Raw genomic sequence first — 13037 nt, forward strand, 5'->3', positions numbered from 1 at the left:
GAAAAAAAAATTTTGCTGGACTACTTTACGTGAGGGTATTATACAAATTACAATCCAGAAAAGAGGTACAGAACACATACTTTTCAGAACAGAACAACATACTTTTCAGTTCAGAACAACATCTGAACTCTAGCCCAGCAACATCTACCACCTCCCAAAATCTGGGGGCTTTTTCCCAAAGGCTGAACACCATTGAACTTGACTGTCCATTTATCACAATATTTTAGTTTACAAACACTGTGAGATGGACTGAGACTGTCCATTTAAGCAAATGACAGACATCTGTGAACAATTACACATCAGTTCATATTCTTCCCACAAAATTATCCCTCCCTTACATCAAAGATGTTTACCACAAGCCAGATTTCTACATATCTACATGCTACTAAAAAAAAAGAATAGGAATAAAAGATTCACAAAGGATCACTGTTAGCTTATTTATCCTTCTCTGGTTTTACTTGTCCTTTCCTAAGTTGCAGCAGCTGTCAGTGCCTTGCAGGGTGGTCTCCTGTCCCAGGGAAGAGAGAAGACAGTGACAATCAGGCCAAATTCCCCTGCATCCTGTTTATGTGCAGCACCCGAGCTTTGGACGCAGATACAGAGGAACAGCAGTCCCACAATGACGTCTTTCAGGAGCTTCTGCCAAGACACCCAGGCTCACACCTGGGCCAACATTTTCTCTGAGAAGCAGCAGCAATTAAAAAAAATGCAAAAGGCTTTGTCAACCTTTTTCTATACCACTTACAGGAAGGTTTCCATGAAAGCCCCACAGAAAAAAAAAACCTCGCAGTGGCACAAAAATCACACCCAACAGGAAAGCAGTTACAGAACAGTTCCAAGACTGCCCTTCAGATGATTTTGATTTTGCTGGGACCCAGACAGCACCACGTGGGATGCTTGGAGCAGCCAAGTCTCTCCAGACCCAACAGCTGTCTGAAGAGCAAACACAGCGGCCAAAGGCTTCCCCACTGACGTGCGTAAGGCCTGACTTCAAGCAGCAGCTGAGTATGTGTGGATTTGCTGCCAGCAGGAAGAGTGGCCAGGACTCTGGAGCCCATCAAGATGTCAGGGAGGGCTCCTGAAGGGGGATCCAGCCTCCAGAAGATTTTGATCCAGCCTCCAGAGCTGCCACGACCACTGTTATGACAGTGCCTTTGGATCCCGGCCAAGGGAAGATGTTCCTTTCTACTGAGCTCACAGCAAGATGCAAACCCCTGGTGAAAGAGTGTCTTCATATTAAAAGCTGGCAAAGCATTAAAAAAAAAGAAACGAGGCTTGTAACAGTGCAAACCAATGAGTGATTTCAATTATAGTTTGGGAAAAGTGACCATTTTCACTGAACTTGCTCATCTCTGTTTGCTCACAGGTTCACTGTTGGCAATGCCTTGCTTTTTCCTCACTGGGCACTGCAAAGTGCTTATCTACATTGCACTGATTTCCTTTTCCTTACACAGAGGGGTAGGCAGTGGAGAAGAGAAAGTGGAAAAAAATCCCAACAGCTATGTCAGCATTGAACACTTCAGGCATATCTTCTGCAACTGCAAGAAACCAGCACCAAGTTCAGCACACTCCAACTCCACAGCTCTGTGTTGCAGGAGCACGTTCCCCAGCAAACCCAAGGTAAGGCAGAAGCATCAATCAATTACCTCTGCTTTTCCAAACAGCCTTTGGAAGAAAGGAAAACCAACTATCCTTGCTGGGCAACTCACCAGCAGTGCTCTATGGTCAGCTGTGAAGTGGCAGCAAAGCTCCTGCTCTTCAGCTCACGTGTTTGACTACTCAATTAGAAATTTAGAAACCAAAAACAAGTGCAAGGAAAAGAGGTCCAACACCGTGACAAGAACATCAACAGCAGACCCTGAGGATACTTCAGAACACCACTTGGCTCCAAGTATGCAGAAATGCACACCCCCTCATTAGATATAAAAACTTCTCTCCACATGCCCTCCTGTAAATCCTTGGGAGCACAGACAAGCATTGGAAGAGCAGCACGGGGTTTCCACAAAGAAAAGGTGTGGCAGAGCCAAAATGAGCCACCAGCTGTCCTTGATTCCCATAATGCAGCCCAGCCTCCCTACCCTGGGGTGAGGGGCTCCTCCCCAACCCCAACCCTTGCCCTCAACACAACACTTGTTCTGGCACCTCAAGCTCTATCAATACTACCTAACAGTTTTTTGGGTTTTTTTAAATCATCTTAACTAAATTTGTATTCCATTCTCCTCTTTTCAGCATTAATGGCATAGGTTAATACATACAAATCAAACTACTGTAACACTTTTGTGGTCCAGCAAGAAGAAGAAGAGAGACAATATTTAATTAATAAGTAGCAAAACTGTTCTCACATAACGACTATAAAACTGATTGTTGAGCTACTTTATAATTTACAGAGCTCTCTATCTCTCATAATACATCTGCCTAGAAAACATTGCAGTGACATTCAGCTCAGCAGTTTGTCTCACACACAGGTGAACACCCCAAGTCAGCAAGAACTCCACTTATGGACAATTTATTTGCGGATTTGCATCAGCAGAACAGAACTGAAGCTGCACCAAAGAGTCAGTAGCCAACCCAGCAGATTTTGCTGCAATAGTATCAGTGGAAAACAGGAAAACAAACTGTAGGTTTAGCCAATATAATTTTAGAGCTGGAGCAGACAAAAAACAAGGACCTCAAAAGGTCTGAGCTCTCCCCTTAATGCCTCTGGAGAAGTTGCCTGCAGCTTTGCCACCATTTATGTTGCCAGTTTACATCAGCACACCATAATGCACAGTTTCATACATTACTGTTACCAAATCCAAAATTCTCACCAAATCTCGCTTCAGAAAGCTCAATCAGTCAAATTAAAACTGCTCTGCCCATTGAACAATGCTGATATAATATATACAAGGCAAACAGTGATGGGTGAGCACCTTTGCAGTTTTGGACAATGTGCTGCCCATGATACCTGGGAAAGCAGTGGATCCTGGTAAACACAGGGACTGGTGGAGCAAACCTCTGTATTTTCAGTTATTCTTTGGCACAGTCCAACGTGGTTCAGCTTACTACACCTTCCATCCCAAGGCATTCTGCTCTCTTCTAGTCTAGCAGTTCTTATCCTAAAAGAAATATGCAGATATGCCCTTGCAGTCTTGAGATTGAGTATTTGTGAGTATGTATTTTTAAAAGATTATATTAACAATTACACACTGCCATTCTGGACTTTGCAGCAATAAAACTTTGAAATGGAAGGTAAATAGGATCAGCTACCTCAGATGAGCCTCTTGCTTTGCAATTATTTTTGAAATATTATTTGCAACATTTCAGGTTAAATACTGAGGATAATAATTGTTATTACCTTTCAAGTAAATAAGAACACACTTAAATAACATATTGTCAATTGATGTTATCTAAATATTCATCAATACAAGCAAAAGCCTGTGTGGACTACCAGACTCAAGAAGGAATGGTCAGTAGTTTAAAGTCTAGCTGGCAAACAATTAAAAGCAACACTGAATGACATCTTCTAACTCTGAAGCTCTGAGCAGGAGAATGAGAGATTGCCCAGAGGCCCATCTCAACCCAAATTATTCCATAAATCTCGAACACAGAGAAATTAAGCAAAAATACTCTTACATTAAAACTGAGGTGTAAGACACCAGGAAGATTTAAACTGTAAATAAGAAAGCATACACATTAACCACCTATGACTATCACCATATATAAAGAAACAAGGGCTACTTTATTGTTTGGTGCTTGAAGGGAAGGGTGATTCCCACACAAGGAATTATTCCAAAGTGCTCCTTTTCATGGTGCAATGAGTAGGAGGTACTATGCATTTGGCACTCAAGCTCTAATAATGAGTTCCCTCGTGGTTTTCTTGTGCTTGCTATGGACATTTATGAAGGACTTGAGCACTGAACAGTAAGAGGACAAAAATATTATAATTCCATTTGGATATAGGGAACTGAAGCACAATGAATTTTCTGCCTAATTTTGAGATAGATGCAGTCCAATTTTTATTTTATTCATACATTCAAATCATGGGTTCTGCTGATTTCAGCTGCAACTGTGACCCTGCAAAAGTTTTGCAAAATCAGAGCAAACTGTTCCAAAAACAGTCCTCCAAGAAAAAGGGGAACACAGTTAGTGATCACCAGGGAAAACCAGTTTGAATAATATATGACTATTACCACAAAGGAAGTCAGAGCCAGGGTCAGAAACCAGCTCCTTTATGCAGCATGCTGCAGTTCTGCCCAGCTGATCTCTTGCTTTCTGATACAACAATGTGCAATGAAAGTAACCAACTTTCTCAGGGCAAAACAGGCTCTTTGGGAAACTAATTTGACAATATCTAAATATTAACCAAGACTTCAAAGATTTCCAGCCTCCTTGAAAACTCTGGAATTCACAACTGAAAGCAAAAAGGGGAAAATGCTTACCCACAGGAAAAAGCTCCAGAGTAGGCTGTCAAACACAAGATTGGCAGCTTAACACACACAAAGGAGCAGCATTTCTCCTACCCAGCTTCAGCCTGCCCTCCCCTCCCATTTCAGCATTAACACACACAGGAGAGAAAATGTGAAAAGGTACAAGCTTTGAAAGCACCCTAAGCAGAAAGTTGTCTGGCAGCACTGCCAGGGGACAGCCAGACCCCACAAGAATTCACCAGGGCTGGCAGGTGATCAGAGGGCACGTCAAGGCAAGGTGTGTGAGCAAACAGGGCTCACTGCACTTGTGCCTTGATTTTCACAGAACGATGAGTACAGCTCAGGAACCTTCCCAGGGTAAGGTAACAGCAGCAGCTGCTGCTTTCTGCCTCTGCATTAAGCAATGTGATCAGGTCATGCACATGCAGTTTGTTTTCCTTCTTCTCTCTGGGGAGAGAATGCGTGTGGCACAGCAGGATGTTAATGTTGTACTGAGCTTAATTAACTGGCTGCTACATAATTACATTAGAAAAGGTGAAGTTGAAAAATACTCTTTGCACTTAGTGAAAGATAGATATTTGTAACAGCCATTAATCCCTGCAGAAATCTATTCCATGGACAGCACAAATGAGTTGGTATTTAGACACTACACAAAAATTGGTGCTTCTTCATTTTAGCTTAATTTGAACTCCAAGTGAACATCCCACTATGAACATAAGCACACTGGATGCCAGAACCAACTCCCACATGTGACACCCCTGTCTGCCCAACATGGAGAGGCTCTGAGAAGTAAGAAAGGGACTCTTGATAGTCACACACTGAGGAGCCACAGGGCTGGAGAAGGAACCCCAGACCTTGTCACCTGTCAGGAGTTGGGCTCACATCCCCTACCAGAACATCAGTCAACATGAAGCTGCCTAAATTACCCAAACTTGTTTCCCCAACTGTATCCACTGACTACCCCTCACACCGAGATTTGCTTCTCTGAATTTATGACACATCTGCTCCAACACCAATTATCCAAGTTTAAATACATGTGTGAACATGAAGGGCTCACCTGCCTTTGGAGAAGTGCCTGGGGCTTTAGCAACTGTAAAATCAGTTTGGTAAAAGATGACCTTAATATTTTAATAACACAGAATGCATCCTGAGATGGATGTAACTGGCTGATCATTTTAAATATGAGCTTCTTGTCTATTCTAATGAGCAAATTATGTGAAGTGCAGAATTTCTAAATTAGTGTTAGGAGCACGATATACTCTTTAAGCAAAGAGTCAAATGAGGATAAAGAAATTCAGGCACCAGGTTTTTCAGCCAGCTCCCTCCAGCATATCAAACAAATGTGACAGCACTCCTAATCTGAGTTTTAGTAATAAAAGGAACATACGAAATTGCAGAAATAAAGTCTGAATTTCACAGCAACCACTTGAGAAAATCATCTCTTCAGCACTCCAAACCACACCTCAAAGGACCAGCAACAAAGTGAGCAGCATGGGCTTTCTGAAGCTCCTGCAGCACTGAGGTATCTCCACACATCACCAGAAACAAGGAAGGTCAGGACTCACTTTGACACAGGCACCAGAGCCACCAGCCAAGCCAAAAGATGCCACTACAAACATCACCTCCCTTGGGAGGTGGCACCCCAATGTGACAATGCCAGCAGGTTCTTACAACAGTGGGATCCTGAGGAAGTGAGCTGCAAGAGCAGGGGAAAATCAAAACAGGAGCAGGCCTTGCCAGGCCTCCCATCTGGGAGTGACACCACAAAATTACAGCCTCTGTCCCTCTGCAGCTGTGCACCACAAAGAAGGGAGTTACAGTAATTGATTCCAGCAAATATACACAAACTCCACCTAGAATCTCAAAGAATTTTGTTTCAAGCAGTGGAAAAATAAAAACCAGAACAAGGGAGATGGGTAATAAAAAGGAAGCACTTGGGGTACCAGTGTTAGAGAGAACTGTCCTGGGATGACACCAACATTTTCATGAAGGTTTGGGACATTTCTTCTACTTAGCAAGCAACAGGGAGCATAGCCTAAATTCTGGCCTGCTCTCAATGGTGTGTGTGATTAGGTCAGCACACAGCACCCTCCTGCAGCCTAAGCAAGGACTTGATTCCCAGACAAGAACAGAGAACCAGCAAGGGAGAGGTTTGCAAATGTTGTTGAACACTGAGCTGCCATCACCTCCTGTATCTGCTTCTGCCAAGCTGGTTCCAGCTTTAAAGACCAAACAGATGAAATTTATCCTCCCAAGATCAAAACTTCTTGAACAAGAAACACAGAGAAACTAGGAGCACTCAGTACATCTCCCTGCAACTAAGACAGACATTGGGACACCCCCAACACAAGGATCAGTACTGTATCAGTTTCAAGACACTTTTCCCTTTATTATTACTAATTAGATCATTTTTGCAAGATAGCACAAATGAGAATCAATGCTTCCCCAGCCTAGCTCAGTTTCACATGCTTTGCTTCTACGTGTTTGAAGTGCAAAGCCTTGTTAGTCATCCTCAACAGCAACTGGGATCAAACTTAGAAAAATGAGCATTGCCTTTAAAACACATTTCCTACTGGATGATTTTATTAAAAAGTGTTCATGATCATCTCAAAATGCAGAATTAAAATATATTCACTTGTTTCAGTTACCAGTTCTTCTGCTACATTGTCACATGCTGGCCAGCTCAAGCAGAAGACTGAATTAAGGTCAGTAACTGTTTACTCCCCTTTTTTAGGATTTATGAAGAGATTTGCATTGTGTCAACTGAAAAAGCTCTAAAACCCACAAAAAAAGACAGGCAACCATTTCACTTGTTAAAAATTTGTTATCCATTTGCATCCAAAAAACATTTAGTGTTACCCTTTGGCAAAAGTCTCTCTGCTCCTTTTCTCAGCCTCCTACTCCAGCCACACAGAGTAATTCTGCAAGAGAATCTGTCTAACTTAATAAATTAATTAATGACAAGCAGAAGCCACCCAGCATGAGGAATCCTCTTACCAGCCATTGTCACACCTAGCAAGAAAAAAAAAAAAAAAAAAGTAAAAAAAATCCTATTAGTCTAGGAAATTTACTCCTTGAAGCTACTTTCATCCAAATGGTTTTCTAAGCTAACTGACAATTGTAAATAACCCTGCAGCACTCAGGCAAACTCTCAGGAACAACTAAAAAAAGGCAACTCACTTCCTTAAACAAAGAGCAAAAGACACAATCTGCAGCATTTTATAACTATACATGGCTAAATCCATAGCAAACAGATGCTAAAACCATTTGAAAAATAAGGAACAGAGACAGCTATCTAGAAAATACAAGCAGAAGTGAAAAAAGCAAATAGGTTTTGAAATATAACTTGTAAGCTTCAAAATCAGTACTCATTTGGGAAATTCATAAAATTTTACCTGTATTTCTAATGGCAGGGGAAGAAATGCTGGGAATACTTTTAATAGCAGAATTGATCTACATATTTGAGAGCAGAACCACTAAGAAAAGCATAAGAGGACAGCACATTATCATGTCTCCAACTGGGAAAGACAATCTTGTTTCTCTAGTCAACTACAGTGCTTTGAACATTTCATTTTGTAGATAAATAAGAGCATGTGATTGCCACTCACTTCTCTCAAAATTATCTGAAAGCCCCTCAAGCCAGGCTGACAGGACAGGTTACACTTCTCTGGCACATGTTCTGATCAGCTCTCCATTCATCCAGCTCACAGAAGATTCTGCATTCTGCTTGTGAAATTTTTATGTTATTTGAATGACTACAAATCACATGTTGCAGAAGTACCAGCCCAACCTGCCTCCTTTCCCTCACTGCTTTGAAAGCACTCTTGTTCATTGAACCCAGAGCAAGGCAAAACCAAATGAACATGGTCATAAGGTAAGGCAGAACTGCTGAGTGCAAGGAATTCTGTGGGTGAGGCTGTACTTACTTCACAGCTTGGTTACTGCTGAAAATACAGAAAATAATATCATCCTAAACTACTTTATCAAGTAATCTTAAAATAATCTGAAGATATTCAGAAGTCTTACCTCCTGGTAATTGTTTCTCTAAATGAAGACAGTGTTAAAGAATTTAGTGTGTAGCAGAGCCTCTGAGGCTCTCTTTATCTACTGAAATGCAAGTTTACACTCAGGCTGTTCCTGCCCCAGTCAGGAAAATGAAGCCAATGGTTGGTTGTTCTCAGACACACTCTGACCTAATCATATATTCACAAGAAAACAAGATCACTTCCTGTCAGATGGCTGAAAGAGCAGTTTCTCAAGAACTCTTAACTTCTACTAAGTAAATTAAAAATAAAAAAATCATCTTCCTATCCTCAGCAGAAACCAATCCCTTAAAAATTTCAGAAGAGCCACTGCTATGCTGGCTGCCCAAACTCACCAATGCACAGGCTACAAGCATGAAGTCTGACAGGAGATTCAGCTCCATCTCCACATCATCTGAAGTGTCTGGCAGCCTCTGGTTGTCACTTCTCCACTATGATAAATATCTGATCTAACTCTACCACAGCTATTTAAAAATCTCCCTATTATTCCCTTACAAAAATATAAAGTCAGACTTCCTGCTTAATTTGCTTTTTATTTTCTAGATGCTCAATTTATGCCAAGCACACGTGACCTTGCACCCCTCTGAGAAATTCAGTTTTCATTATTTCAGGTTCCAGCAGTCTTGGAGGTTTATTTTTTATCCATAGTCTCAATTTCCCACTTGGAGCACCGAAGTACCAAGTACCTGTTGTCCCACTGTCTGACAACTCTGCTACAGCTGTTTTGGCCAGCTGCTTCACCAAACAGTGAGCTAAACTTCTGCACCAGATGTGGGCTGTGGAGAGCAAGTACCCCATGGTCCTACTCCCGCCAATCTATGAGACCACACATGGCACAAACTCTGTGCTAGGAAAGTCAAAATACCAAACTTCCACGAAAAGTTCCCAGAAAATCTGCTATATGTTAGACACTGATTTATCACTGGGGGGTTTGTCTTTTATCAAATACATTTTAGCACAAAAGTAATTCATAAAGTGAAAACTAAGCTACAGCATCTGGTTAAGGAGGGCTTTCTAGGAGACAGGGGGGAAAGGTGATATTTTGAGGGTAATTAGATAGAGAGACAAATGTAGGAGTAAATAATTGATCCCAAACACAGCAGAGATTAACAGTCAGGTATCTCAAGTGTCCACAGTAATAGAATTAGTACACTAAATTTCTCCAAATGATTTAGAATGAAAAAATAAACTGCACTAAAGTTTTACAGCAAATTAAACCAGATATTGATAGCTACAAGGAAAAGAAGGACAGCTCCCACTTAGAGCTGTCAAGCCATGAAAATGGCTAATACTTGGGGTCAGTTCAATTTTTGCCATACAAGCCGTAGCACTGAAAGAAGAAACAAAGCAATTGGATGGATAATTTTATAAAGTGGAATTTCACTGGACAGCACTGACCAGTGACCACCATCACAAACACTAGTATAGCTAAAAAGTATAGCTAAAAAGACATCCAGGCAAATCAGGCATCTCCTCCCTTCCACTGCCTCCAATTCCACATAAAAATATAAAATATTTCCATTGTGATTGCATAAACTAACTCCTGTGTCTCATAGTGTGTGCTTGGTTATAGTAACAGCAATTTTCATTAGAAAATTCAGTTCTACTTGAACCCAGACTTTAAAAAGCAACTGGAAAAAACGTGGTTAAAACAGCCAATAGCTACATCTGATAATTAGCTTTCCCGACTTAACAGCCTGAAATATTCACCCTGAAATCACCACTTCTCTTTCCGGCACTAGTCACCAGAAGAGTGAAATACTCATGACCCAGATTCTCAGCAATGACCGCGCTGTTCCCAAAGCTCCGGGCGCTCGGTGCCTGCCCATGCCGGCCCTGGGTGCCCGTGTCCCGGGGTCATCCCGGTCCCTCGGTCCGGCTGCAGCACGCTCCGGCTCTGCGGTCCCCACACGCAGCAAACAGCGAGCCAGTCCATCTGGGCTGGCAGATGACGGCTCTGGAGAGTCTCCATTTGAAGGAGAAGTGTGCAAACTTCACACAACAGCAGCATTTTCAACAGCAACATGGCAGAACTCCAGCCAAGGCGGAGAGAGCCGGGAACCTCGCGGTGATGCTGTGGAGCCCGCTACCAGCGTGTGAGGGGGAAATGTGTTCAAACAGAAATCACAGCAGGAAAAAAGCATATGGAAACCCTCAAGTCTCCCGAACACACAGGCAAATAATTCAAACTAATGCCGTGAGCTCAGCTTCTCCGGCTTTCCCTGCTCCCTTCTGCTGACTTGCTGAACCTGAGTAATCACTCTGATTTATGCTAAGCAACGCTGTTCTTAAAACAAGTTAGATAAGAATGAAACTCCGTGCACACTCAGTTTTGCTACCAGCAACTAACAGAAAGCATTAATAAAAAAAAATTAATGATTGCCATTAAGTTCTTTAAAAACATCTAAAACTCGCCACAAAGTTTGGCGTTTTTTGGAAAAGCTGGGAAGGGGTGAAGCGCCTCCAGCAACTTTAAACAGGTCTCCACGTTCTGCGAGGAGAAAAGAGGCTCTGAGAGGCAGGAGCAAAGGCACATCATCCCCCGGCAGCTCCGTGCTGACGGAGAGCGGGAGCCGCCCGCCCGCGGGCACCCCAGCGATGGTGGGCACAGGGACCGAGGGAGCCGCGTCCCCCGTGCCGCGCCCCGGCGGTGCCGGGGGGGTTCCATTGCTGTCGCAGCCGGGGCAGCCACGCCGCCCACCCGCGCTGGGCAGCTCCGGGCCCGCCGCCCCTCACCGCGCCTCACGCCCACCTGTACTGCCAGCCCTTGTTGCCGCCGCGGCCGCCGCCGCTCCTGCCGCCGCCGCCGCTGCTCTGCCCCGCCGCCGCCGGCAGCGGCTCCGTCTTGCCCTCGCCCTCCGGCCCCTTCATGGCCGCCGCCGGGTCCGCGCCCTGCATGGCGCCGCGGCTGCCGCCCCTCAGCGGCGCCCCCGGCCCCGGCGCACGGAGCGAGCCCGCCCCATGCGGGCTGCGATGGCGGCGGCCGCCGGCACCCCCACGCCCCGCTCGGCTGGGCCGGGCTGGCCGCGCTGGGCTGGCCGGGCTCCCGCACGGCCGCGCCGGGATGGGCGATCCCGCCCTCCCGCTCCCTCACCCGGCCCGGCCCCGCCGCCCCTTCCGGGTCAGCGCCGCCGCCATCTTTAGTGCGGGCAGCGCTCGCACACCCTCGGAGCCGAATGAAATTCGCGTGTGACGCCAAAAAGGAGAGATTTCCTCAAAGCGTTAATAATTGATCAGGCTGTCAGCGCTCCGGGAGGACTCCCGTTAACAGGTTACGGAGTAGCAATAAAATTGTGGCGGGTTAAGGGTCAAGGATTGACGATGATAATATCTGACCGCAGAAGCGTGTTCAAAGCAGTACACGAATTCAGAGCAACATACTAACAAGCTCTAACCGCTCACAAAAGTTAGGTTGAGAAAATCATATAGGTTCTTACCTTATAGGCATCCCTGAGGGGGCGAAAGCAGGTTCACCCACCGACTCATCCCAGAAGTCACAATGGAGTCTTCCCTGACTTCTCTCCATTTCTTAACTTACATACGTCCATATTCTTCTCTTTATATTCCTACCTTATATAACATTTACACTATTTCTTCACATTCAGGTGGAGCACGAGTGACTTAAGTCATACATCTCTCTGACGGGTGCTCACACCTCTGGGTGGGTATCACAATAGTACCAGCGACGGAGATTCATTTCAGTACAAGGAGAGAGATTTTACCACAGATGCTGATTCAACAATGGCACATCTTCCTTTTTCTGCCTTGGTTCTCAGCTTCTGTGTGGATTATCAGCTAGAAAGTACCACCGAGTTCCCTCCTCTGCTAGGGTTTTGCCCGATCCTGGCTGCAGTGTCTCCAGCACCCTCCACCCTCTGCTTAGTCCTCCTTAGATAGTGTGTGGGAGGTCGGGGATGCTCACCACATTCCATCCAAGGAGCAGCAACCACATTTTCCACTATAATTTCCATACAGTTATCTTCTTACCTCCAGTCATCTTCCCACTTAGGGGCTACAGGAACACTCCCTGCAAAATAAGAGTGGGCTGAGTGAGGGATCCAAGCTGTGCCATACACAAGAAGGGATGTGACCGCCGGGATCCTGCTTGAGACCCACAGAGCAGGGTTAAACCCAGCACTTCATGCACTGAGCAATGCCACGACACATCCTCGAGAGAAAACACATTTTTTCCCTCCTTTTCTTCCTCCAATTACTGCATTTTTTTTTTCATGGAATGCCAGTATGTCTAACTGGGAGAGCTTGGTCTGGCTCTGTGAAATCTTTCAGGCCAGTCATGGCTTTTGGTCAATTACAGCCTCGCTGACTGCATTATTTTTTAAAATCAGGGTCAGAGGATCCTCATTCTGACTTTAATTAATCTGCATATGAAGAAGAGGAAGGCAGAACCAGACATGACTGTGGTTAGTGAGACTAATCCTCATCTCACCCAAACTCCCTCCTCCACTCTCCAGCTCTTACTATACACTTACAATACTGTAAACAACTGTGTTGCAAAAGATGCTAAAAATTCCCAGTGTGAGAATCATACATAGAAGCAAAAATTTAAAGGAGAACATTTTTCAGACAA

The 13037-nt window shown here is 44.3% G+C and overlaps 1 protein-coding gene across 1 annotated transcript in view; it reads right to left on the reverse strand.

The window, feature by feature from the left end:
- The window catches only part of OSBPL11 (oxysterol binding protein like 11), a 38697-nt gene extending 27209 nt beyond the window's left edge, over positions 1 to 11488 (reverse strand). Inside the window, exon 1 of the mRNA XM_064718587.1 lies at positions 11202 to 11488. Coding sequence (XP_064574657.1) covers positions 11202 to 11347 — 146 coding nt within the window. The 5' untranslated portion in view covers positions 11348 to 11488. The remainder of the gene's footprint in view (positions 1 to 11201) is intronic.
- Between the last annotated feature and the right edge of the window lie 1549 nt (positions 11489 to 13037).

This window comes from Zonotrichia leucophrys, chromosome 7, assembly GCF_028769735.1.
Source record: "Zonotrichia leucophrys gambelii isolate GWCS_2022_RI chromosome 7, RI_Zleu_2.0, whole genome shotgun sequence".
NCBI classification, from domain to species: domain Eukaryota; kingdom Metazoa; phylum Chordata; class Aves; order Passeriformes; family Passerellidae; genus Zonotrichia; species Zonotrichia leucophrys.